The 27,607-nt window shown below is 43.0% G+C and overlaps 2 protein-coding genes across 2 annotated transcripts in view; both read left to right on the top strand.

Moving 5' to 3' along the window:
- The first annotated feature begins 121 nt into the window (after nucleotides 1-121).
- Nucleotides 122-2,790, top strand: clec11a (C-type lectin domain containing 11A). Its single transcript, XM_088286514.1, has 5 exons — nucleotides 122-287; nucleotides 1,301-1,415; nucleotides 1,527-1,634; nucleotides 1,712-1,795; nucleotides 1,922-2,790. Exons 1-5 carry the CDS (start codon nucleotides 201-203, stop codon nucleotides 2,332-2,334), a joined length of 807 nt encoding a protein of 268 aa, XP_088142640.1. The 5' UTR covers nucleotides 122-200; the 3' UTR covers nucleotides 2,335-2,790.
- Nucleotides 2,791-3,957: 1,167 nt separating this feature from the next.
- The window catches only part of utrn (utrophin), a 95,773-nt gene continuing 72,123 nt past the window's right edge, over nucleotides 3,958-27,607 (top strand). The window contains 30 exon segments of the mRNA XM_088285695.1: nucleotides 3,958-4,363; nucleotides 5,560-5,691; nucleotides 12,574-12,635; nucleotides 12,841-12,933; nucleotides 13,528-13,605; nucleotides 14,666-14,758; nucleotides 14,839-15,011; nucleotides 16,122-16,237; nucleotides 16,379-16,545; nucleotides 18,012-18,242; nucleotides 19,217-19,398; nucleotides 19,604-19,754; nucleotides 20,220-20,339; nucleotides 20,772-20,873; nucleotides 20,992-21,099; nucleotides 21,177-21,356; nucleotides 21,461-21,624; nucleotides 21,965-22,088; nucleotides 22,173-22,260; nucleotides 22,411-22,655; nucleotides 22,766-22,925; nucleotides 23,261-23,379; nucleotides 24,910-25,047; nucleotides 25,159-25,272; nucleotides 25,392-25,547; nucleotides 25,637-25,807; nucleotides 25,931-26,137; nucleotides 26,211-26,345; nucleotides 27,310-27,463; nucleotides 27,553-27,607. The exon segment at nucleotides 27,553-27,607 is cut by the window's right edge and continues 145 nt beyond it. Coding sequence (XP_088141821.1) covers nucleotides 5,619-5,691; nucleotides 12,574-12,635; nucleotides 12,841-12,933; nucleotides 13,528-13,605; nucleotides 14,666-14,758; nucleotides 14,839-15,011; nucleotides 16,122-16,237; nucleotides 16,379-16,545; nucleotides 18,012-18,242; nucleotides 19,217-19,398; nucleotides 19,604-19,754; nucleotides 20,220-20,339; nucleotides 20,772-20,873; nucleotides 20,992-21,099; nucleotides 21,177-21,356; nucleotides 21,461-21,624; nucleotides 21,965-22,088; nucleotides 22,173-22,260; nucleotides 22,411-22,655; nucleotides 22,766-22,925; nucleotides 23,261-23,379; nucleotides 24,910-25,047; nucleotides 25,159-25,272; nucleotides 25,392-25,547; nucleotides 25,637-25,807; nucleotides 25,931-26,137; nucleotides 26,211-26,345; nucleotides 27,310-27,463; nucleotides 27,553-27,607 — 3,959 coding nt within the window. The 5' untranslated portion in view covers nucleotides 3,958-4,363; nucleotides 5,560-5,618.

Genomic DNA, 27,607 nt, shown 5'->3' with positions numbered 1-27,607 from the left:
GGCAGCCAACGGGGATGAAATCACAATATTTGGAAATTGACATCATTTTTTAGATCATTTTTTCCAGTATTTCTCCTGGGTCATATCTCTGTGGGTGGTGTGAAGAAAGAAAGTGAGAGAGAGAGGAAGGGAGACAGGAGAGAGAGAGAGAGAGAAGTGGGATTTTTAGTTTGCTTCTTCCAGAAGTTTGGAGGTTGAAAATGGGAGCGGTCGCCAGGTCGCTCGCTGTGCTGTGTTTGTGCTCTCTGGGCTGCTGTGTTCCTGCTGGAACGCCGCAACCGACACAGGTCAGGATTGTCTTGAGATTTTCAACATATCGAGGAAACTAAATGGAATTGTGTTCATGGCGTTGTTTGTTGTTCAAATTGTGTTGCGAAGTGAAAATCAGTGCACTAAAGGAAGAGGTCATAAGAAGACTATTTGTTGAATGATCTACCCATTCCCATGAGCAATGACATCATTGATGGATAACATTGGGAATGGTTTGATTTCTAAAACAGAGGAAATTCAAGTTAAAGTTCACGTGTAAAAGATAAAAAAAAAAAATAAAAAATAAAAAATTTTGTCTAATTTTTATTGTATTAATGAATATAATTTTGATTGTATTATTTATAATTCATTTAATTTTAACCAACCAATTAGTTTTTATTGCAAGACTCATGATAATTAATTATACCATAATGGTAAATTAAAGCATGCTGATGCTAACAGGCCTCTTTGCTAGTAAAATCAAGCTAGCTGAAATGATCTGGTAAGGTAAATTAAAACTATAGCAAAAAGCAACCACTTGCTAATGGAAAATAACTGTTAATCTAGTGCTAGGTGTCTTGTTACAGTTAACTGGCTAATTGTACCTAGCGGTTTAGCTAAAGCTAATGTCGGAAGTATGTTGTGATTATTATTACACAGAGACGATGGTAACTTCCATGGAGTCCGTTTATTGCAGTGAAAGGAAACACATATGGCAGCAACTCGCTTGGTCAACAATGTAGTGAACCTTGACATGACACAGTGCAGCGACACTCAACGTCCACACGGTGGTACTGCAATACCACCTGTAACAGCTAACTGTCTTATTAACGCTAAGTGGCTAATAGAAACTCGTGGCTAAACTTGACCTAACTATCTCGCTGAACCTAACTGGACAATTTAACAAGCTGGGGTTAGCATGGTGAGTCATGCTAGCTACCTATCCAGTAACTGAGTAACTGAAACAAGTTGTTTTAATTCCTGTAATAATTGGAATCAGTTTAAGGTAATGTTATGTCAATATTGTGTGTTTTTTCTCGGTGTGTATCAGGTGTCTTTTGCAAATGTAAAAAAGTCCAGAGGAGATGTTCCCGACATTGTTCCAACACCAGAACTGGAGCCCACAAACGCGGCGTCGGACTTTGAAACCTCCTACAACTATGTTTGTGCGTCCTCATTCTAATTATTATTATTTGTTCATAGTTCAACATTTCATAATTGGCCCCGTAATGCTTATTTGTCATCTCTAAACAACTTTGCGTCGACTTCTTCCACAGTGTCCAGACTGGCCGGGATGGATCAGGCCATTCACAAGCTCAACGTGGGCCACTACACCTTGGATGTTAGCATGGACCAGCTAATTGAACGACTGTCCCGGATGGATGGTACCAATTCATGCTAATGCTAACCAGTATTCCTTCCTGGTTCCTCTGATGTTCTCTCTTCATCCCCAATATGGCAGCCAAGGTGGCAGAGCTGGAGGACAAAATTCGCGAAGTGTACCAACACAGTAAAGACAACCGCAAAGAGACCGGAAGACTGGAAGGTAGGCAAAGAAGATCCTTTGAGTTCCAGGGACTAATGACTAAATATACCTGGCGAAGGCAAATTAGGTACAAAATGGATGAAGCATCACCAACATCTGAATCCAAGTTTGTTCTCGGCCAATCAGGTTGCCAGAAGGGCCTGCGGCTGGGATACAAATGCTACCTGGTGTACCACACCTACGAGGACTACGCAGGCGCTTCCAGGAAGTGCTTGGATCGCGGGGGCCGCATGGCTATGCCGCGAGACCGCCGCGAGCAGGAGGCGCTGGCTGACTACGTCAAATCTTTCTTCCAGCCGGGCAACTGGCCCGTGTGGCTCGGTGTCAACGACCTAGCGACCGAGGGGACGTACATGTTTGACGATGGCACGCCCGTCTCGTACTTCCAGTGGCGCAGGCACTTCCTGTCTAGCCAGCCTGATGGCGGCAAACGCGAGAACTGCGTGGCCATGGCATCAGATGACGGTGACTGGTGGGACCACTACTGCGACAGAGCCATGAACTACATGTGCGAGTTTGATGACAGAGTTGCGCTTTAGACGAAATCCTACAACAGTGGTCTTCAATCCTGTTCCTCGAGGTCCGCTGTCATGCCTTATGTGATCATTTGAGCTAGCTTAGCTAACTTTAGTTAAGACAATGTTTACTTTCATTTTTTGGATTTCTTACAAACATTGAATTGTACACACAGAAAATCGTCGAAAAATAATACCACATAAACTTTGTGTTATGACACAAAGTCAGTGATGACGTAGGAATTATTTTTGCTTCCCGAGTGGTTTTACATGCGCACCATTACACACGTGACATATTTTCTACCACAGAAATATTTTACATTGAGTGACATGACAAAATATTTCATCTTGTGGTTTACATACATTTTTTTGTCTGAATGATTACTCCTTGCTCAATAGATTATGCTTGTTTTTCCTGACAGTTCTGTCCAAATAAAGGCGAGCTGATACGCTATAAAAGATGGACGCACGTCATTTTATTTTATGCTTTGTGCAATGTTCACCACCAGGGGTCGCACTATGCATCCGAAATAAATGCACTTTATCCTTGTACTTCCATCGGTCGTATCAGCGTCACCACACAGAACATACATGATTATTTAAGAGGACCTGTTTTGTGGGTAAAGCAAAGCTGTTTTTTTTGCACACAGTTGTCAAGTAGCGGGCTGCTTTTGCCTCAATAGTGACATGCTGAACTGTCTACCAATTGTCTTCCTCGTGAGGACTAGCAGCACAATCCGTAAGATGGATAGTCATGATATCAAATAAATGCCCTAACAGCTTTGCATAAGGATGTAATTTGATATGTCCTGGTTTGTGTAACTGAGCTGTGTTGAGGAAGCATCCACAAAGGCGCCTTGACAACCGAGAAGGCGGAGGCCTTACTGTTGGACGTCAATGCTTTAAAGTTGCACACATTTGCTTCATGGATACATCATTCATTGTTATTCTATTTAAGTTGGCTTTTGAAAGCGCACTAAATGGATAGCAATTTAAAAAAAAAACAGCAAAATACATTCAAGTAGTAAATGGGTCATGATGTTTTCTAATTATTATTGTTTGGTGTACAGAATCAATATTGTATCATGTTGTTCGACTTGTATTGATTGCATAAGTGCTATATTAATACAATTTATTCTCAATTTGGGTGTGTTTTATGTTTAAGAGGCAAATAAATGTACATTAACAACAACAATAACATTAATTCATGTGATGGAAAAATCTCCATTCGATTTTAATGGGTTGGGTGGCGTTCGGTCACGTGACGCGCACCGCGCCATGTTTCCATCGTGGCGTCGGGAAACTTCTTGAGCCAAGTCCGGGGGAAAGCTGCAGATCTAGCGTCAAAGTTCATACTGTTGAGCAGTACGTTTCTTGTTTTGATCTTTCAAAATAAAAGCAACAGGTGTGAGGCTTGACGTCTTTCGACTTTACACGGTGGTAATTATTGTTAAGAAGTGAAAGTAAGGATAGGGGAGCAAGGTGATAGGTGTTAATTGAAATTAAAAGTAAGAAAAGGGAGTGTACTTCCTAAATTACTCGCCATCCCAACCAATGAGTTTTATTTTGAAAAATGTCATTTCCGCCTTTTTCCTTTTCTCCATTATGGAATTGACAACAGTGTCGCCAAAAGGCGTTGAAAAAAAACCCACAGCACCAGGAACAAAGTTTTGAGTCGCGTCTGTCTCTCCACACATTCCCCGTTTTTCACGCATTTCAAGAATCTTTCGCATTTCCAAACAGGACGTATCGACGCGTGCGTTCAGGACTACGACGACAGGATTTTACCACGCACCCCCCCTTCCTCTAAAAAAACTCGTCCAACTTTGGCTTTTCCTTGCATTCTGTGGATACTTACAGTGGATATATTTGGGGAGTTTTCTCATGCACATTCCCAGGAGAGAATGTCTTATTCCTCGAAAATGTTTTAAGTCCCTGAAGTGTAATTTACTTTTTAAGGTTTCCATGACTTTTAAGGTTTCCCCATTCGGACACTTTGGACTTGTTTTAAGGCAGTTCACGTCTCCTTAATCCCCTCCCGGTGACAGCAGAGGTGAGTTGTCTCTTTTGGGCTCGAGCTGCTATATTTAACACCGCAAACATGCCTCAGAAAAAGTCAAAAGTTTTAGAATGTCGTTTGCAAACATTTTCATTGCGTCTGTTCACTTTGTGTTGACATTTTATTTGTTGGCCAAACCTGATGGAAGAGGAACTGGAATCAAGACTGATTTAAAGGGACAGTGCACATGCACAAAACTAGAAAAATGTCTTCAAGTGAAGGTGTTGACAGGTAGCAGGTAACACCCTCCTGAGTCTTGCAGATGATATGCCCTCTTCAAATCATGGGAGCGAAACATGCTGGTATGAATGCTCATCTTTTATCGCCCTCTTCCTTTCGGACATGAGTGCAACTTTGACATACTCTCATTTTAATTCATTAAACATGCAAAAATAAGAAAATGAGATCTGAGTGACCCAGCAGTTTGGCAGATAGTGACCAATTTATCAAGAATACATACGAGGCTCAATCTGTTTGTTGCCATTGTTGAGCAGTTTTGAACTCCAAGGGTGGCGCTACACATGTAGACAATACTCACAGGGATATATTCTTTATCCTCTACAAAGAGCGACTCCTGTTATAATATTACTGCCTTTCTGAGGATCTGAGATCGGACCCCAGAAGGAGCAGCTAACTGTGCGCCAACCCAACTCATATGCGCCAACCCCTTCGGGCTTCTTCACACATGTATTCACTTAATCACGGATGGGCCTGCCTTCACTGCTATTTTGGGTTTTTTGCATCACCCCACTGAAAGCTCCTTTCATGGTAAACCAGCTATTTTGTTATTATTCCATAATAGAACCCCCTTGTGTTCCTTAAAAGGTCTTAAAAACATGTAATTGAGCTCATGATGTCATTAAAGAATAGTTCTTCAACCTATGAGAAGGTTATTGAAACATCAATTGTTTCCCTTCATGAGAATTCGGAGGGTGTTGGGAAGCGGACACGGCGTGACGATTATTTGTCACCTCTCAGCGACGATGACAGAACAGGAAGTCGCGTCCTTGGATTATTTTTTTTTTGTCTCATGCCACACCTTTGGACACACTGGCGTTTAACGTTTCTTTCAGCATTGTATACATGGCCGTGAAAAAAAATTCCCCGCATTGATGACCGTGTCAATTTAATTGAAAAAATGTGATTTGCGTTGGTTTGCGCAAACATTGAATATTGACTGACGTTTGCAGGTGCAGCGTCGCCTTGAACAATCAAAGCCGCCGCGCTCGCCGGAGCTGGATTTGCCGGCATGGCTTCACTCGGCGACTTTGCGGAGGGCGGAGCCAACGAGGAGTTTAGTGACATCATCAAGTCGCGATCAGGTAGGTTCAGATGTGAAAAAAAACAAAAAAAACAAGTTTGATGCTGTTTGTCCACAATTGTCCACTTGATACACAGTTCTCAGTCTTCAGAAATGATCTTTTTAAAATGTAAATAATGTATTCTGAAACATTCCCGGTTTAATGGCCAGTAGTCAAAAGCAGTTTTGGAGGCACAACCGGAGATACTTGTTGGAAAGGACAAAGAGAAAGTCACCTAAATGTGATCAATCGAGAATAGTGAGATGCCATTAAAAAAAAAAAAAAAAAAAAAAGGGCACTCCCGTTTGATCACTTCCTGCTTGGTCAGTGAAAGAATCATTTTCCACTAAATAAAAATTCTGAAGTTTGTCGCTCTTATTAGCAAAATGTCTGTAGCGCATCTGCTTGCGTCACGCTTCTCTTTAATATTTACGTAATTATTCTTCCCCAAATAACCTTTGCTGTGTCACAAAAAGACAAAAACAAAGCGCGGACAGTTTTTTTTTTTTTTTAAGCCTTTAATGCTCGCTGAACTGAGCTCTCGCCAGGTAGGTTTAGATCTCACGTGACTACGAGTCATTTTTTTGGATTACTGTAATGTGGGAAAAAAAGTTGCTGATCAGCCAAATTTAAAAAATAAATAAATAAAAAAATAATAATAATATTGAATATGAATTTGGACATTTGCGGCATGCGGTTTTACTGTTTTTTGTCTGTGCACCAAACTCAACCGAGCGCATTTCCACCCGTTAGCTTTGTGCTAGTTTTACTTTCCTCTCCTATCGCCCTGCCTCGCTGATTCCACGCCAGGAATTCCGTCGCAGTTTGTAATTTACGTTTGTGTCCCAGACCACAATGGCTCCCCTTCTCGCTAGATTCAGGTTTCCTAGCAACACTCCCCCCCTCCCCAAAGTAATGTTTTTTTTAATAGGATAGTAGAGGGGTGGGGGGGGATTTTGGCATGTATCTTAGTTACTGACCCAAAAACACACGGTGCAACTACAGGAAAGATTTTACTATCCTGCAGGTTTCATAACGTGCATGTGTGAGGGGGGGGAGGGGGGGGGGGGTTACACAAAGTTGGGTTCAGTCATAGGAAACGGATTTAAACCTCTGCGCACGCGGACCTCGTGTGCCATGTGAAAAGCCTGGCATACTGTTCCTCATACTAACATTAATGTACTTTTTGGCTTGTATATCCGTCAATGGCAGTGAATGAGTTCAGAAAACATTAACACGCTATAAGTAATCACACACTTCATTCACTCCCATTGACGGATATACACGTCGAAAAGTACATTCATTCTACCAGGGATGGCCGTGAGTGAGTTTCACATCGCCATTACGGATTGCACGTCGCCTTCGCTCATTTTCCTCTTCAGACGAGCACGTTCTTTAATTTTGATGGGCAGTTTTGAACATGCCGTCTGTGTATAGTGGAGGTCAGCAGGCTACATTCCGGCTATACATACTTATGTAAACAAATGCCCGGCGAGTGTCATGGGAAGGGGAGGGGAGGTGGGGGGGGGGCTCTCTATATTTCCAGCATGCCAACTTGTTATTCAGTCCCACAATGCATCAGGCGTCAATGAGATGTTAGCCGTGCTAGTTAGCTTGGTAGCAAGTCACTGATAGCAGGCAGGCTAACTCTCATAGCTGGTTGCAAACATTCCAGGTTATATTAATGTGTTACTTTGAATTTGTAATTGAGCGTAAAATGGATTTTTTTTATTTCTTGGAGAGTCAGACGGAAGGATCGCATAATAGAAAGTCGTGTTAGCGTCTCTGACGCTACTTTTTTCCTAAATTTTTGAACCATGCGGCTTATATAATGGTGCGGCTTTTTCTGTGGACTTTGTTCACCAGTAGGGGCGCTCTATATTTCAGAAAATACGCTGAATAAATCTTTTTTTTTTTTCTTGGTTCTGTTCTGTCTTAATTAGCAAAGTTATTGTCCTGTTAAAAGGCACAGACAATTTTTTTTTTTTCAACATAGAAAACTGCAGCTTATAGTCCGGCGCGGCTTGTATTTATTTATTTATTTATGTATTTTTTGTTGTTGTTGTTGTTGCTGCAATTTATATGCAGGTGCAATTTATAGTCCAGAAAATACAGTACCATACCATATACCATAGCGGTTTTTATCTTGCCTGTATTTGGAAAGTCAGAACTGCAAACGGTTGTAATCGCTACATAGACAAGTCCTTTCTGTTCTTTGCCGATTGTTGTCCACATTCTGTCTTTTACACTTCTGGACTTTGTCAACTGTTCCGAGAATAGAAAGCATATTTTCAAACCCCTTGAGATTATTGGCGTATTATCTTTCCATCTATCTAAAGACAGATGGACTCCTTTAGGTAGAAGAAGGAAAAAAAAAAAACCCTGACACAAATGTCTTTGTGAAAAGTACTTCTCAAAAACATTCCTGCTTGGAACTGACTCTTTGGGCTTGAATCGGGTACCGTTTGCCACTTGGCACCACCCTTGTCTGATTGACCCGCTCTGCTCATACGTGAGTGAAGACAAAAGTGAGAGGTCAAGTTGCCTTTCTCTCACTCGCGAGTCGTTCGGTCACCGCTGTTCATGATCATCTCTCGCGAACGTTCGCCTCTGCACTTTTGGGGTGCGACGTGAAACAACCAAGACGGCGCAGCTGAGAGGAACAAAGCGGTTGTCGCCGACTGGAGGGTGTGGCGTCAAGCTTTCTGACGGCTGGGTGGATCGTGTAACTGGATGCATTCCAGCTGGTGTGTTGTGCGCGCTCTTGCATTGACAGTTTGGATTGCTCATTCATGAACAACTCTGAAATATTGAAACCATCTTCTGTGACATTTGCCACCCGATCGCCAGGGTTGTACAAAGTGTTGATGGGTGTGTCCACGGCCGTTGCAGACTTTTTTTGTTTTTTTTTGTCAAGTTCCCTTGATAATTGCTCGGGGTGTAGCGGTAGGCCAAGAATCATATTTTGCGACGAACTTGTCATCATTTGCGTCCAGTGTGTGGAATGGCCGCTTTAGAGCGCCTCATAGTCATGCAGTGGAAAAAAAAAACCCCAGTGACGACCTGGTGGGATATTCCATCGACCGTATATTGTATTTGTAGGAAAGGTGTGGGCAAACTACGGCCCGGGGGCCACATGCGGCCCGTTAAACGTTTGAATCCGGCCCGCCAAACTTGGAAAAAATAAATAAATAAACCTCGTTTATGTTTCATTTATTTATTTATTTACCAAAACACTCCATCCATCTGCTCCTGGTCTGTCAAATTTTAGAACCCGCCAAATTTTGTGGCCCGCCAATCAAAAAGTTTGCCCACCCCTGTTCTAGACCAAAGGAGTAATCCCGCTCCGTTTAAGTGTCTCAAGGTTGATTCCGGGATGGAATGATGGAGAGAGCCTCTCCCCAGCGGCATGACTAATTCAGTCCAGTGGAAATTCCCTTTTTTTGTCTCGCTGGGCTTCTTCGTCCAGTGTCCTTGCTCTCTTTCAGTCGTCTTTAGCTGGGACCGCAGCTTGTGCTCTTCGAATTCTTTGAAAGGACGTCGGCTCACTTAAGCCGGGTGATTTTTTCCTCCTCTACTTCCTCCGTGTCGAGGAAAGGAAGAGAGAATACAAAGCGCAGGAAACATTAAGTTCCATTTCACTCTCACTGTGGGAATTGTTTGTTTAGTTGCCCCTCTGGGTAAATGGTTTTGCACGACGAGGGTATTCGACTTCTGAAACGTGTTTATGATTGGTGTGGTGACCCGGATGTTTGGACCGGGTCCTCGTTTTCTTTTGCTTATCCTTATACGACTTAATTTTCTCACCCAGCCGTCGAACGTTTGCGGTTGTGTGGGCCAGCGCGCGTGTGTGATGTTACAGCAGCCGAGCCCCCCAATTCAAAGAACCTTTTAGTGAGGGGAAAAAAAAAAAAAAAGTTCTTACTCACACCTCCTACTTCCTCTTTTGCTTTGCACCGTCGCTCTTGTCGCCTGCGTCTTTATTTTCGGCGTTTGTTTGTTTCGTTACCGTTCTGAGATGAATTTAAGTAAGTGGACGTCGTGGAGAAAGCGCAACTTTTTCAGGAGGAAACGCAAGCGTGAAATAATTCTTGTGTTTGGTAAGTGCAAGGACAAAACGGAGCTTTTTATGCGCTTTAATCCCGCCCAAATTTGGGATTTTCATACGGTATAAAAGAAGCCAAAGTGGAATATTCCGAAGCTGGCTGAGGTCACACAACTGCTACGGTGAAGTAGACATCTTTAGCTAGCTTGATATAGCATAGCAGCACTAGTTAGAACAAATTGTAATCCCTTCGAAGGTGGTTTAGGATAGACACTGCCGTCAGTCCACTTTTCATCGCTTTATTCAACCAAGGTAACACAATTAAATTCACACATGACCTGCGGTTTGCCACAACTGACGCTGAGTCACTCAACACAGAGCGGCTAACGAATTAGCCGGGTAATAACTAGCCAAGCCTACATGCTCATTTGCTGACTCAGACATCCCTCGAATTTTTGACTCCGCCCACTTTCAAGAAGGCAAGATTATGATATAAAATTGACCAACGGAGCACTTAGAAACCTGAAAAATGTTAAAGTATGAGCACTCGCGAGTTACGTTAGCGCTGTTCAAGGTTAGCGTCAACTCGGTGTTGTCGCTGAATGTGTAATCCATCATTGCATGCTGGGGTGACTCTGGACACATGCGCCCCCTCATTCCGCCCATTTTAAGGGCGGCCCCTCTGTCAGATTTTAGAACCCATTGTGGCCTGCCGATCAAAAAGTTTGCCCACCCCTGCCCTACATAAATATCCCAATGAAAACTGGTGGCGTTCCACAAGGCTATATACTCAGTCCACACATTTTTTATTTTTGTTTTTATTTTTCATCCAGACAATGACTGCAGTCCTATGATAGCTTATGTTGGTCATAGAATGCGTTCAGACTTGGGTATTAATTTATTTTACGTTGCTGCCGTAGGAACGGAACTCCCTCCGTTTGTTGCATGCGTCAGCTTCTTAATGTTTTCCAGTGCTACTCTGGAGATGACATCGCTGATGACAACGAATAGTTCCGGCCCTACAAATTCTCATCTCTCGGGGAGCGTAAGCATGTCAACAAGGCTCGGCTCGGCTGGGACAAGCTGAGACAAGTGACCTCTGGAAGGGGAGGAGGGAGGAATGCATTTGGGAATTCTGGGAATTCTGTGCATTCTTCCCGTCCTACACAGGCAAAGGGAGAGTTCATCTCTGCTGCGCTTGTTTTTGTGAGAGCGCAGATGACTTGAAAGCCGGCCATCGTGTTCGGCACGTGATCATGTGACCGCGTGTGGTTAATGGGTTAACCGTGGTCACTGGGAGGCAGGATTTTGTTAAACCCTCGATTAGGACAATCACTGGGGTGGAACCATGTGAACTTAGGAAGCGTGGCCCGGCTTGCAAATTGCTGTGTTTGTTCGTCCATGTTTACAATGTCCGGTTGCCGTGGAAACCAGTGGGGTTTGTTTGATTTCCACCTCAGCTCTTGCTGCCTGAGGTCACGAGATTTGTCCACCTGGGAGATAGGAGTGATTTGAAATGCGTGTGTGTGTGTTTCGAGCCGACCGTTTTTGGGGATCCTGTATGAGTTTTTGTGGCTCACGGTTGAGTCCACCGCACTCGCAATCTTCTCAGGGTGGATTATGTAACCTCCTCTCTTGGGGAAAAAAATGAGAACTGCCTAGCAGTAGTGGGACCAATATAATAGTTATTATTACGGAAAGTTTGTCACGTGAATTTTTCTAGATTGTAACCTACAGTCGTAAAGTTGTAATTACTCTTCATATTTGTTTGCAAGTCGAGTGTCCCTTTTGTGAGCAGTGTACATGAAAATAGAAACATAGCCATTTCTTTTTAATAATCCGTGATCTGGATTAATGACAAGCCCTTTTTTTTTTAAATAGCCGTAAAATATTGCCGTATTTTATCCTTATCATCCGTATATTTTTCACCGCAGTATTTACGGTATCACAAAGCCACCATCAATTAACGTTCACTTCCGAGAAACGCCGCGTTCTTTGTGTACATGCATTAAACTGGCCGCGTGTGTGCCCAGTGAGCCGTGGGAACGCTCCAGTGGGATTACGCCGTCTTGATGCAATCTCGACTTCCTGTTTGGCCGTCGGAGAAGCGTTTTATTTTTATTTTTATTTTTAGTTATTCACTTATTTATTCACTTATTTTTTTATTTTTATTTTTATTTTTATTTTATTTATTTTATTTATTTTATTTATTTTATTTATTTTATTTATTTTATTTTATTTATTATTATTTTTTTTTAGCGTGCCTCCACATGCATTGTAGTCATTATTTTTATTATTATGACTTCTCGCCAGCCAGCCAGCAAGCAGCCACACAGACAAAAAGAAGCAGACAACTGCGGGGTCCGGTGATCATAACCTTTGACCTTTTGTTCGGTTCATGGTGTTTTTACGCCGCGGCCCTTGTTATGACAGTGGCACTTAACCACACACATGCACTCACACTTTTTTTCTTCTCCTCCGCTTTATGAAAGTTTTTTTTTTTTTTTTTCCCCCTCAAGGATACAACTTCATTTTTTTTTCTCTCCCACATGAATTGTGTATAGGAAAGATTCACTTAAACAGAAGTAAAAGCTCACAAAAAGCTCCTCCTAACGATTTCCTGACGGAGAATTAGTGCTTCATCGCCTCTAATAGCAGTTTGGACTTCCTCTTAATGCGCCTTTTTATTTGAGGCTGGTGCTTTTATGGCTTGAAATTAATTAGCACCAGACAGATGTGGTTATCTTTTTATTTATTTATTTATTTTTAATCGTGGATGAATAAAATATACCCTAATTAAATCTAACGTTAAATGTGAAGTTTAAAAAGCCTTTTTTTTTTCTTTTTTTCGCCCGCAGATGAACATGACTCGGTGCAGAAGAAAACATTCACCAAGTGGCTCAATGCACAGTTCTCAAAGGTAACAATTTTACATTTATTTTTTATTTTTTTGTGTTTAGTAAGTTGCTGTCACTCATCTTATTTTATTTTATTTTTCATGTTCATTCCTGTATGTATTAATGTCAGACAGGCCAAATAATCCATTTTAAGAAAATCTGCTAATGAGGATATTCTGCGCCATGAGAGTCACTAAGTGAAATTTTTGCTCCGTGTCGTCCAATCAGGAGGGTAAAACAACCATCAAGGACATGTTCTCGGACTTGAAGGACGGGAGGAAGCTGCTGGACCTGCTGGAGGGCCTCACTGGCCACGTCCTGGTTAGTTACCCGAGTGATTCACAAACTCAAACCAATTTGTTCGGGAAGTTTTTTTAAATTTTTTTTTTAATTTTAATTTTAATTTTTATTTTTATTTTTATTTATTTATTTATTTTTTATTGTAATTTTTATTTATTTATTTATTTTTTTGTCAGACTTTTCATGTGCCAATGTCGCCATTGTATACTAGTTCCCACTCTGTAGCAGTCCATAATCGCTCCTATTTGATACCTGCAGCTGCAGAACGTGCCAGTCAATCGGCGCTTCATACGCTTAATCTCGCCGCGCTGGAATAACAATAAATCTCCAATTCTGTCGGTTTGCGTCGCGCCTTTATAAAAGATTTGCAGCTGTTGGCAATTCAGCCTGGCATTCTTTCCATAAGTTCTCAAGTGAACACATTGATTCTCCGATCAAGTGGTTGCTTACGTTGTACATTCCGCTGCTTCGCCGCGAGCGCTTGCCCTTGACAATGTCTCGTACCGAATGTCCCCTTTTGCCGTCATTTCCTCTGAACGCATGTGGGATTCCTCCCGAAGGGGCGTTGTGCTTGACTCAATCATCCTTAATTGTGCTGTGATTCTTATTCTTCAGACCAAAGAGCGAGGCTCCACCAGAGTGCACGCGCTCAACAACGTCAACAAAGTGCTTCAAGTTCTGCATCAGAATAATGTGAGTGCGTCAAATCGAAGGCTGGTGAAGGTCGAACGTGTTTGCGCGGATTCCGGCTGTTTTGGTCAACATGGCATTAGACAGGACACGCTGGAAAAAGACCCAAATCCTCCTTTCCCGTCTGCGTGGCCTTGCGAGTCCCCCCCCGCGTTGCAGTTGGGGTGAGACATATAAGGACATGGAGCAAGAGATGCAAGCCAAGCGGAAGAATGAGGCTAATTGGAAGCAGAAATGGGGTGAAAGGTGAACTCTGCGGTAGAGCGAGGTGTCACCAAGCTAAACACATGGCCTCACGCGGGTCTCGCTTTGTCTTGATCCTGTCCAAATAAGTCAAACGGAGCTTCCGCAACGGCGGCGGTGCCTTAATTCTTTTCGTGCTAGCAAATCATCTTTAGCCATTGGAATGAATAGGAAATGCCTTTAATCCGTTCCAGCTTCTTGGAAAAACAAGTATTTTCCTGACATATTTTTAAAGCAGAAAACTAGCACTCAGTATTGTTAAAAAAAATCAGCAGTGACATAATTAAATCAAATGTAAAGAAATAAACATCATGATTTCATGCGTTTATGCAGTGTAATGCAAAAATAATCACAACTGCTCAGTCGGATGCAAAAATAGTTTTTTTCAGAGGATAAAGAATATACAACTCCAAGTATTGTTGTTGCCTGCATTTTTTGGAAGAAAAAAAAAAGGGTTAAACTAACACGACATCAATGCTAGTTTTGTTAGCCTTTCTGTGGCGTTTTGTATTGTATGTTAGCATTAAGCTAGCAGACTTGTCGAGTATTTGTGTGGTTTTTGGATTCATGTTTAGTTTTCTGATGAACTCCAACTGGGAGTGGCAGTTAAAAAACGTGAACAAAGTAAATTAGCTTTATTTATTTATTTTATTGTTTTTTTTTTTTTTAATGAAATGTTCACGAGCTGCCATTACTAATAACGCACGTGAATCTCAGGAATGATATTCTGCTGCCGTAGGATTTATTTATTTATTTATTTTTGAAAGACTTTTCCCTGCACTGCTAATCTTGCGTTGGTTCTGTCCGCTTCGATCATCAGGTGGATCTGGTAAACATTGGCGGCACTGACATCGTTGACGGCAACCACAAGCTCACTTTGGGACTGATCTGGAGCATTATTCTTCACTGGCAGGTGAGCACATGCGGACAAAACCTGAACGCCGACTTTCACGGTTTCACTTAGCAACATATTGATCGTCATCATACGTGCAGGTGAAAGACATCATGAAGGACGTCATGTCCAGCTTGCAGCAGACCAACAGCGAAAAGATCTTGCTGAGCTGGGTACGCCAGGCCACGCGCGCGTACCCGGAGGTCAACGTGCTGAACTTCACCACCAGCTGGGCCGACGGTTTGGCTCTCAACGCCATCCTGCACCACTTCAGGTGACGAGCCTGCCCAAAGTGGCGTCACGGCAACTTAAGTCAACTCGTTTCGATACAGACCAGAGTTATAATGGGTTTGGGATTTTTCATTATTGTTACTTTTTATTTATTTTTTTTTTAAGTGGGAAAGTTTTTATTCATTATTAGAGCATGTTCATTTAAAAAAAAAAAAGAATTATATATTTTTTCTTTTTGAAAATGCTTTGTATCAGTATAGTTTTTTATTAGTTTTAGTATTATCAGATTTAATGAAAAATATATATACATAATGAATACAATATGAAAAAAAGCTATTGCCAGAAATAAAAAATTTTTTTGCACATCTTAAAATAAAATAATTTAATCGGCTGGCCGATTATTGAGTCAGGCCCTAGCAAACATTAACAATTGAAAAACTCAAAAAAAAAAAAAAAAATAAATAAAAATTCATAAGAACAAATACACTCTACAATATTGTACCCAATACAACATAAACTAATAAAACGATTCAAAATCTAAAGAATTAATGATTGGATCATGATTAATTCATCGCTGCTCCTTCTGGTCCCACCTGTCGGCTGTATGACACAGTCCTAAACCCAATCCAATGAGAGTTTTACTAATCTAATATTTCTAAGTGAATCAACAATCTGCTGTATATTGCAAGACATTACTCATCAATTTTCACAGAGGATAAAAAATATATGCATGAGTTTTATTTTGTCTGCCTACATGTGTTGTTGCACCATTTGTGTTCACACAATCGTGAATGAATATTTCAGCATACACGGGGGAGGGTTGTTTAAAGAATACAGTATTCATTCAAGCAAGTCTCATTATGTGAGACTTGGATTTTTACCAAAATCTCTGATTGTACAAAAATGTACCAAAAATGATGAGTATCTGTGTCGTGAGTGGGAGCTGGGTCTCCTGCGTGTGTGTGTGTGTGTGTGTGTGTGTTGACCTCCCCTGTTTACACCCGCCCTGTTGATGTTTGCACATGCTTGCTGCGTTGTGTACAGATGAAAACCGAGTGAGCCGAGGATCATGGGTATTCGTGAGCTCACCCCTCCCCATTCTGTAACGCTTGTCCATAACATTTCACTTGTGGGTTTGTCGCTCCATTTTCAGGCCAAACTCCTTCAGTTGGGATGGTGTGGTCCAAATGAGGCCTGTTGAGCGTCTGGAGCATGCCTTCACTGTCGCCAAAGAGCAGCTGGCTATCGAGAGGCTGCTGGATCCTGAAGGTGAGGCACAATCCGTCCATCTGCTCCTGGTCCGGCCCGTCTGTCAAATTTTCGAACCCATTGCGGGCCGCCAATCAAAAAGTTTGCACACCCCTGCTTTTGAGAAATTTCCTGCACATCGCGTCACTCTTTCTTTTCCAGACGTGGCGGTGCAGTTACCAGATAAGAAGTCCATCCTCCTGTACGTGACGTCTCTGTTCGCGGCGCTGCCCAAAGACGTCAGCATGGAGTCCATCCGAGAAGTGGAGACGCTGCCGCGCAGATTCAAAGTGGAGGCCGACGGTTCGGGTCCGGGCCTTGGTGCACAGGTAACGCTCGACAACGAAACACTACAGTGTTCCCCTGGCCTGCTGTTTTTTTTTTCCCACCACTTTCAATCACATCGTCACGTCTGTTGCGTTGTCAAAAACTCCCAAAAGCACCTTTTGGGTTGTATTTATGACTTCTGGCCTCGCACTTCACACCCTGGAAGGAGCGCTGGAAAAGTTTATTGCATCTAATTGGTCCGGTGTGTGTGTTGGGTGGGTGGTGTGGGGGGGGGGGTACTTTCCTGGCACATTTGCTCCCGGCACAGGAAGTGATGCGTAATGCCATTGCTTTTGTGACCGTGCGGCGGGGGGACAGCATAGAGAGAGAGGTTCTTTGTTTGGAATGGTGCCCTCCCTCGTTTCATTCTTCGATGCAGAGTATTGCCTTGTGACTTCCTGCAAAAGATATTTCCAGATTTGTGACATTTTGGAAGCGCAATCAACAAATGTGAACAAGCGATTCTTTCTCCATGTCCGAAATGTCTTTTTTTTTGTTTTGTTTTTTTTGTACCTTATCAACCGAGAGGGACCAATTGCGGCTTGACCTGCCCTGCAAGTCGGCAGCCACCTCCCAAGCATCCCATAATAGGCCCCGCATACTTGTTCCGTCTAACTGCAGGGCAGGTCGCTCCGCATGCCAGTCACTTCCAGCCTCTCCCTTCTTTAACCAATGCTTCTATTTTCAAACTCATTGCCACATGAGAAACACAAGTCAAACAAAAAAAGTGGGTTTTTTTGTTTTTTGTGACAATATACAATATTAGGAGAAGCAACTGTGGCAGACAAATATTGATTTTATAAATAAAATAGAACTGCAGGTGATGTATTAGACAGAACTTTGGCCTGAGTACAAAAACTTTTAGTCTGTACATTTTTTCAGTGAGTAACAGAAGCAAAATTATCAAGCAAAATTCTACTCATATAACAGCTTGATGAAGTGTGGCTCGATTGCTCATGCCTGAAATGAAACTGAAATGATTACATAGCCGGTTTGTATGGTAAAGTGCATCATATTGCGTCACTTGTAAAGTGGATAAATGTGACAGTATATAAAATATGTCTTAACAAATTAAAGCATAGAAAATTGTGAAGAAAAAAACTAATCATATGACAGTTGGATTAAGTGTAACTCGATTGCTCCTGCCTGAAATGAAACTGAAGTGATTGCATCGCCGATTTGCAGCCGGTGACTCATCAAAGTTTTCTCTTAAATCTTGCGCTCGTTTGTGGTTTTATGTTTCCAGGTGTCCTTGAGCTGCACTTTGAACCGCTTACAGTTACAACTGTGAGTGGGTGAACACGCGCGCACATAATGTCAACGCAAAGCGAATTGCAAATGTGAAAATGCAGCCCAAAAGGGCAGATGTCAACGCCCTATTATTTGTAAAAAAAAAAAAAAATGGCTGCAATATGAAGAAATCACAACCAGTTCAAAGGTGATTCTTATGACTGGATATGTTTCTCAGAATACGCAGCTGAGGGACTCCGGCGACAGCCCCCGGCCCGAGACCCCCGACGCCCTGAGGGAGCTAGAAGGGGAGATGGACGGCGGCATGCTGGAAGCCGACTTGGACACCTACCAGACCACCCTGGAGGAGGTACTGACCTGGCTGCTGTCGGCCGAGGACGCCCTGCAGATCCAGGATGAGGTGTTGGACGACGTGGAGGGTGTCAAAGAGCAATTTCACACGCATGAGGTGAGAGCAGACGCCAAAGGGGATTCCGTTCAAGTGAAACTGCGCTCACGTTCGTTGTTTTGGATTCACGTTGCAAAGAGGACCCATTCGTCTTTGAGGGCAGTTTGGGCGGGATTAAGCCACACGCGTTTCTCATTTATTAACTGTGACAAATTTGTGGAATCCAGGACAAAGCATGAATCTGAATACCGAGTAGAGAATACGACCGAGATACGTTGAAAGCTGGAGGTCGAGTTAGCTTTATTCGGTTTAATTCGGCTTGTAAATGACTTGAAACTGTTTTTCCACCGTTACAGTTCTCCGGATATTTTTTAAGTGTGGCTTCAACTACACTTGCCCCTCCCACTCTATATTTGCATCAGAGATTAGCTAACTATCTTAGCTTGCCAACCATCAGTGTGCGCATGTCATGGAGAGAAGGCGGAAGAATTAGGTTTAAAAAGATAAATAAATTAACAAATAAATAGAATAAAGTTCGCAAAATTACGTAGAGCTGGGCTTTTAGTCGGTTTGGCGGCTGTAGAGTGCCTCGTTGTTGGCTCTAAGTGTGCGTATGACAATGGTACGTTTATTTATGGATAAGCTTCAGGTTGACAGAATAAGCCATATTTAAAAAAATAAATTTTACGTATATTTATTTTTATTTATTTATATATATATATATATATTTATATTATTTTTTTATACATATATTTTTTATTTTATTTTATTTTTTTTTGCCCCTAATAAACGTAAAACAACAATGGATGACAACAATGCCCCACTCCGTTTTTTTTCCTCAATAGAATGATACTAAATAATGTTGCGCCGTGTGTCTGTAATTTTTTGTAATCCTCCTAACCAAATTGCTCTGAACCGTACTCATTGAATATTCAAACTTGTCATTTAACTCTTACACGGCACTCAGGCCCGTCAGCGGCGGCTTAATTTCCCTGACAAATTGTGACCGTTTTGACTCACGTCAACTTTGGAAGGCCTTCATGATGGAGCTGACGGCTCACCAGAGCAGCGTGGGCAACGTGCTGCAAGCCGGCAATCAACTGATCGCTCAGGGCAGCCTGTCAGAAGAGGTGGAGGATGAAATACGGGAGCAGATGAGCCTGCTGAATTCCCGCTGGGAGAGCCTACGCGTGGCCAGCATGGACCGCCAAGCCAGGTAACGAATTAGCATTTGAAGCTGTTTTAACGATTAGCGTGCATGCGCCGTGGGGGATAGAGGTCATCGCACCTCAGATATTTATGACTTTCATCTGTGAGGAATGTGCAAGGCTGCAAGCAGTGTGAAGGTGACAGCCGATAAGATGTTATCAACGTGTCAAATATTTCCAAGACATCTTTTTCTTGCCTTTGTTGATTTGTAGGCTGCACGAAGTCCTGATGGAGCTCCAGCAGCATCAGCTCCAGCAGCTTTCCGATTGGCTGACTCGGACAGAAGACCGCATCAGAACGATGGAGACTGAGTCGCCGGCAAAAGACATCGACGACTATAAAGAGCGCATCGAGCAGCATAAAGTAAATCATTTCTACAGCCAGTAGCTTCTTCTACTTTGATATACCGTCTTACTAGTGAGGACAAAATGGTAGTGATGAACCGATTATCGGCCGGGCTGATTATTGGAGCCGATATATATATTTTAAATTAAAAGCTGTTTTTTTTTTGGCTAGCTGCAGCACACACTCTCTGTCTCTCTCCCTCTCTGCTGTGCTGGTGGCCCTGCATGCAGAAGCAGTACCATCTGATTGGTTCCTTGTCGCAGCCAATCAGCAGAAAGCTTCCTGTTTGTTTTCATTGAACTAGAAAACATGCAGCTGAGCTTGGGTGCGCCGTGTACCGGCCCTGAAAAAAATAGAAAAGCATATCGGTCTATCACGAGTACAAGGACGTTAATCTGGTTATTAGGAATATTGAATAAATGCTCAAATTACTTTCCGTAATCTCCGGCCTAATTCCACATGGTTTGTTTTTGCCTCTCTCAGGAGCTGCAGAATGACCTGGAGGCCGAGCAGGTGAAGGTAAACTCGCTCACGCACATGGTGGTTGTGGTGGACGAGAACAGTGGTGAGAGCGCCACCGCTGCCCTGGAGGAGCAGCTGCACGTAAGTCAACGTCAGACTTCTGCTATCAGGCGTCAAAAGCAAGAATTTTAAGCGCAGAAAAGATTTTTTGGAAAAAAGTGTCGGCGAGATTTGAAAAGCAGCCTCATTTGTCTAATGCAGTGATGGGCAAACTACGGTGTGGGGGCCACTTGCGGCCCATTAAATGTTTTAATCCGGCCCGTCAAACTTGGAAAAAAATGTAATGAATAAACCTATTTTCCCTGTAATTCTGATGTGTCCCCACTAGGAGGCGCACTCTAAGACCGATATTTTGTATTTTTTTTCTCCGATGAGGTGAGGTTACCAAAACACTCCAATCATCTGTTTCCGGTCCCCTCTGTCAAATTTTAGAACCTATCGTGGCCCACAAATCAAAACATTTGCCCACCCTTTGTCTAATGCGAAGGGTTGATTCTAACGTCTTTCTTTCAGTCTTTGGGTGAACGCTGGGCGGCCGTTTGTCGCTGGACGGAAGAGAGGTGGCACAAGCTGCAGGAAGTCTTCCTGGTGTGGCAGCAGCTCACCTCGGATCAGGTCGAAACATTCTTCTGAAATTTCCCTTTCCCAACGGCACCAGAGCATGTATTTCCATGAAAAGAAATATGAAGACGGGAAAGTGACTCAAGCAGCGTTTCTGCTTTCACATCTACAGAGTTTATTCCGAGCGTGGTTGGAAGAAAGAGGAAAAGCCTTGAGTGAAGTGCAAACCGGCAGTTTTAAGGATCCGAGTGAAATCAACGCAAAAGTGCGGCAGTTAGCCGTAAGTAAAGAAGGAGCTCACCTGCAGATGACCCAGCTTTCGCCTTTTTAAATTGCCATGTTATGAAAAATGTGCAGATTCTCAAGGAGGATCTGGAAAAGAAGAAGCGGACGCTGGACCAACTTTCCGACGCGGGCCGGGATGTGATGTCGTTGATACGGAGCAGCGAGGCCGCAGCTGCCATCGAGGCGGACACGGAAGATTTGGCCCATCGATGGGACAACCTGGTGCAGAGGCTGGAGGACTGCTCCTTCCGGGTGGGCGTGGTCACAAAAAATTGGACACTCCCCCGTGCTCAAGAAAATGAATTCAAATACGCTCCACGCGCTCTTACTGACCAATCGACTCGCTTTTGACCAAGGTGATGGAAGCTGTGACCGACGCTGGGTTGACTCAGGTGGATGAACAGGTCGTCATGACGACAGTCACTGCCACTGCTGGGGATTCCGCCGCCGACCAGGAGCTGGCTCCTCCCGCCCCTCCCAAGAAACGATTGGTGGAGACGGACATAGAAGTCAGGAGAGTGTAAGTACCCCAAAAAAAAAAAAGAAAAGATGTTCACTCACTAAGCCACGCCCCTCAACTGGTTCACAACATCTCGTCAATTAGGAAGGATTATTATAAAATGGATTATGTGTTTGTGTGATATAAACTGCTGGGACAAAAAGCGGAGCGGATGGCGAATCTCTGTAAAAATAAATAAATAAATAAATCTTCTTGAGCCATGCGGTGAATAAGTCTCACTCACAGTGCGTTTTTTTATTTATTTATTTTTTTATTTGTAAAATCTATTGACATCAAAATCCAGTTGACATCATGCTTATGTTTTGGGAGGTTCGTTTATGTTCGCTTTGCTCTCCCGCAGGTTTGAAAATAAACTTTCCGACCATCTGAGCTGGATCAAAAAGTGGAAGGCGTCCGCTCAGGCTGTCGCCTCCTCGCCGTCGGACACGGCAAGCGATCCGCAGGCGCTGCAGGAAAAGCTGAAGGTTTGGGAGGAGGCTGCCCGGCCGCCAGATTAGAAAATGACAAGTTGGAACGTGGCAGCTCAACATGTGCTTTGGGCTTTTCAGGCTCACGAGGCGGAACTCAAAGCAAAAGAGCCGGCCATCGGTCAAGTGATCCGGGAAGGTCGAGGCTTGATGGAGCAATTGGAGAGAGGTATGCGATACGCGGGAGTGGGTTTGTCCCCGTCAATATATTTGGCTGACGTCTTCAGTTGAGAAATTCCAGCACCCTTTTATGTGCTTCAAACTAATTCAAAAAAATGACACAAGAATCGACTTATTTGTTTTTCTTGTCCGCCGTCAGAGGGCGTGCGCGTGGACTCGGTGCGGGCCGACTTGGATCTGATCCAGACCGAATTGGATGCGTGCGCGAGGGAGCTGCGGGCGGCCCGCGACCGAGCGGACGCCCACACTCGGTCGACGGCGCTGTCGGCCGAGCTCGCGGGACTGGATCGGGTTTTGGATGAACTGGATGGATGGCTTGACTCCACTTGCGCCGTAGAAAAGTGCGACAGCGGCCAACTCAGGGACTTGAGTCAAGAATGTCAGGTAAAGTAAACTTCTGTTCATCGTGGGAGGAGGGGGGGAGAAATAATCCTTAATTCAAGTTGCGTGACCCCCCCCTGTGTGTGTGTGTGTGTGTGTGCGCGCCCCTTTAGTCCCGACTGGTCCCTCTCAGTTCAATGAGTGCGCAATTGGAACAGATTTGTCCCGATGTGGAGTCGCTGCCTTCTTTAAAGGACAAGACTGCAGTGGTGTCGGCACATCACGCCTCCACTTTACAGCGACTTCAGAGCAAGCAGCAGGAGGCCAGCCAAGGTAACTCTCCTCGACGTCATGACCTCTCGTAGAATGATGGGTTCCGCTACAATGACTTTTTGTAAGGTGAGACGTGGAGACCTCAGGCTCAGGTGTGTGCTTGCATTCTTTGCCTACTCGAGTAAAGAGTTAGATAAGAGCCATTGTGATGTTACAACTTTATTCCCCAAATCAGCTAATGACGAGCTAGGAAGCTGCGTAATGATATAATAAATCATAGTCAAACATAAAATAGGATGGGTAACGTCACACAAGCTCGCAACTCAACATGTTTCGCTGCCCCCGTGTGGTGGAAAACAGAAATTTCATCTCTATGATTGTCATCCAAATTCTAGCTTTGGAGGCCATCAAGGCTCGATCGCTTCTGGTGGAGGGGTTGGAGGCCAGGCTGGCCGCATTGAGACGAGGAGTCAGCGATGTTGCCACCACCGAGGCGGCGGTGCAGCGAGCACAGGTGGGTGGAGTAACGACGACCATGCGCGGATGAGTTCATTTGAACAGCTCAGCAGTTTTGACATATGCTCTTTGGCGGCAAACAAAAACAATGCGACACTGCAAAACATCTGCCTCAAATTGGCCCAAATAGGAAAGCTCTCTAAGGTCAAAAGTGGAAATAAATTCTTCGATTTGCCGTAACTTACTAAAATTAAATGACGGACTAAATTTGTTAATTATGTTCAATGAGGATTAGAGCAAGACTTCTTGTAAGGGCTTTGTCGTTGTTTCTTTAATTAGAAAAAACGGACTGACTAAAATAGATAACACTTTTTTTTTTTTTATTATTGGTGTTTTTTAATCTGAATGAACAAACTGATTTACATTTGCATAAACTGGTAATGTAGTCTTTGCTCAACCCTAATGAACGAGTTAATAACTAACTGACTGACTAACTAAGTAACAAGTAAACATACCATTTTGTAAATAGTTTTTACATTTGACTGACTGATATAATATTTGCCATAGCTAACTATATATAAAAACTAAGCAACTATCTAATCACTGGCTAGCTAGCTAGCTAACAAGCTAACTACGAACTACTAATACGGTTGTATTTTGATTTACTGACCCGCCTGACTGAGTTATACACAGATTTGGGAAATAATTAATAACTAATTAAATGGCTGCAAATACAAAAAGAGTGAACATAAACTAGCTAGCTAACTAGCTAATTAGCTCACTAACTAGCTTGCTAACCACCAAACAGTACTATACATATTTTTTTGCACTATCCAATGGACTGAAAGACCGTCGTGTATTTTATTTCATTTTACTTTTTTTTTTTTTTACAATAGCTGTAATCAGTTGTTTATGTATACGCTAAAATATTACAAACCCCTCAATGTTTATCATAGAGCTATTTATTCCACTGTATATTTGATTCCTTGTCTTTTATCTGCAGCTGAGAAAACAAGCGTCTCATTCAGCAGATGTTTTTTTTTTGTTTTTTTTTGTTCCGGTCTTTTTTTGTGTACGGCATGTTTATCCATCTATGACGTCATCAATTCCAACCCTCATCGCTTCTTTCTGCACTGCACACACTTGTGTTTTGTGTTGTGTGTGTGGGGGGGTACAAATGCGTTGTTACTGTGCTTAATCTTCATATCTGTACCTGACGATTTATTTGTTGGACTATTTTTGCACCTTTGTGAGGAAGTGCATGCGTCTGTTTTTTTTTTTTTTTTAACCCCCCTTATCCTGCATTGGAATGCGGCTCAGTCTGAGCTCTTGTTATGGCGGCAGTGGCGTCGAGGTGGGGGCCAGTGGCACATTCTGGGCACCGTGCCCTGACATGCAACATGCATTTCAGTGTCAAGGAAACATGACAACATCAAGTCACATGACTCAAAACAGAGTCGATCAAGGCCAAGCGTCAGAATAAAATTGACTTTTAAATGGCTTTTAATTGTTAGGGTCTTTGGCATACCTGAAATGAAAGAAGCTAGTAAAACTTAAGGTGATAATTGAAATTTTGTTTCCTCTCTAGGGTTTGTGTTTGGATATTGAACAAACACAACAAGCCTCCCATCCCGCAGAACAGCAAAGATGGACTCAGCTGTCTACCAAGGCCCGTGAGGAGTTGGCAACGCTCAAGTGCATCCTTGGAAGCATGAAGGACAATCAGGTAGATTTTTTTTAATTGTTTTTCAACTAGGCCATAAAAAATGATCACTTCATAAAAAGGGTTTGCTTCCATGTTAATATTTTTATAATTAGATCGTAATGTTGCCTTCAGGTGCGGATAGCAAAGGTGGAGCGCTGGTTGGAGGCTGTTCAGGAACTTTTGTCTCGAGATGCGACGAGGTCGAGTGACGCACACAGTTTACAGGAAGAACTGAGTCATTGCAAGGTCAGAAGAAATTCATTTGTTATGCGCACCGGACAATATTCCGGACACGTGTTCAACATAACTGTTTAATAATACACCCTGTATCTGACAGTGACAATAAAAAGTCAACTTTGATGCAGGAGTATGTGAACGAGATGGAGTCCGTGCAGGGTGCGTTGAAGCTGATGGACGAGAACGTCAGTGCCGTGCAGGCGGCTGCAGTACCGGGGTTGGCCAAGTGGGGGCAGCATACGGCCAGAGAGTTTCGAAGTCGAATGGAATTGCTTTCAAAACAGGTGGGAACTTTTTCTTCGCACCTGGGCCATAAGAAGGGAGAGTTGCTGAACTTCTTTTTTTATTTTTTATTTTATTTTCTGTTTTGCAGTTGCTGGGCCAGCAGGATCGTTTATTAGAGAGTCGGGAGAAGCAGGTGAACCTGAAGAAAGACTTGGCAGAGATGCAGGAGTGGATAGCTCAAGTGGACGAGGAGTTCCTAATGAGGGACTTTGAGTATAAGAGTCCGGAGGAGCTCGAGACGGCGCTGGATGAAATGAAGGTGACATGGAAACGCGCCATTTTCAGCATACAGTGAACTTTTAACACACACACACACACGGCGCAGCAAAAACAAAACAACCCTCCTTGAAAAATAACAAACACTCAATTCATGTGATGACAGAGGGCTAAAGAGGACGTGCTACAGAAGGAGGTGAAAGTGAAGATCCTGAAGGACAGCATCAACGTGTTGGTGTCCAGGACAGCTCCCCCTGGTGGTGGTGAAATCGGGGGAAGCGGCGGGCAGGGGCTGACAGCACAACTGGAAGACGTTCTGGGGAACTACCACAAGCTCTGCGACCGCCTCAAGAGCAAGTGCCACACCCTGGAGGTAAACCTACCCGGCACCCTGTTTGGGAATCACCGAAATATAAATAGTGCTTTTAATGTTGCATGTATTGCAGGAGGTGTGGTCTTGTTGGATGGAGCTGGTGCAGTTCCTGGACCGTGAGCAAAGCTGGCTCAACACCTTGGAGGAGAAGGTCCAAGCCACGGAAAGTCTACCAGAGAGCACCGAGGTGGTTCATGAAGCACTCGAGGTACAAATATCTTGGATTGTCACCCATTTTCCCATTTTGTTTCGATTGTTTACATTTATTCAATGAATTAATGAAATTCAGAATTTCAATTTTATTTTTTTATTTGTACACATTTTTTTGTTAAAAAGTTAATCCAAAATGTATTTATTTTATTACATCATCTTAATTATATAACATTCATTATTAATAATAAATATAAATTTTCTACACAGTTACAAGATTAATTTATTCCGTGAAATTTTTTCTCCCATTGAAATGAATGCAAATGCCATTAATTCGTTCTGCTCCCCAAAACAATTTTTTTTTAAAGGAAAATAACACTATAAATTTGTTCTTTATAAAACATTTGTATTTACGTAATAAAATATTAACCAATTTACACACGTGATCAATTAATTGCGACTCCTTCTGGGGCGGACTTCTTGGCCACTAGGGGCAGTAGAACACTGTCATGAAGATAAATAAATGTCACATTTCCTGTGCATATATTAGTTAATTTTTACATATATAGTGAGCATCTTGAAGTTGTCTACGTTTTGCTGCACCTTTTGTGTTCAAATCTCCGTTGCTTGATCAAGTTCTTCCACAACGCACCACAAACATGCCTTAATAACGAGAATAGCAGAGCATTGTCCAAAATGTGTCCCAAGACTTTTTTCTTTCTGGTGTGTACTCTTGCAGAGAGTCTAGCTCCCAGCCCGTGTCTGGCTGGTTGCTATATCTGTAGCCTGCCCGCGGCATCTCTGTCAAAGTCACTTCGCGTCACACTGCTGTTCACCCCTATGCTGCTGCATTCTTCAAAAACATAATGAAGACTCTTGAAGATAATGCCCCTCACACACCCACCCCTCAAAAAAATGATGATCATTACTTATTTCTAGTTCAGTTCTGTTTTCCTCTATGTCGCATGATCTAATTGTTGGCTTTCTCACACTCTCAACCTGCTCGTCCAATCACCTGCCAGAGCCTGGAGAGCGTGCTCCGTCATCCAGCGGACAACCGCACACAAATCCGAGAGCTTGGTCAGACGCTGATCGACGGCGGCATCCTGGATGAGCTCATCGGCGAGAAACTCGAGGCCTTCAATTCCCGCTATGAGCAACTCAACAACCAGGTGAGCATTTTTAAAAAAATTTATAACTTTTTTTAGCTTTACTTTCGTCGGCCTAGAGGTAAATGCCACATTATTTATGTATTTTAGAGAGAGAGAGAGAGAGAGAGAGAGAGAGAGAGAGAGAGAGAGAGAGAGAGAGAGAGAGAGA

The sequence above is a fragment of the Idiotropiscis lumnitzeri genome, chromosome 21 (genome assembly GCF_059441095.1).
Source record: "Idiotropiscis lumnitzeri isolate Australia: NSW breed Sydney's pygmy pipehorse chromosome 21, RoL_Ilum_1.0, whole genome shotgun sequence".
Lineage (NCBI taxonomy): Eukaryota > Metazoa > Chordata > Actinopteri > Syngnathiformes > Syngnathidae > Idiotropiscis > Idiotropiscis lumnitzeri.
The sequence above is the reverse complement of the archived record's forward strand: the minus strand, read 5'-3'. Positions and strand labels throughout refer to the sequence as shown.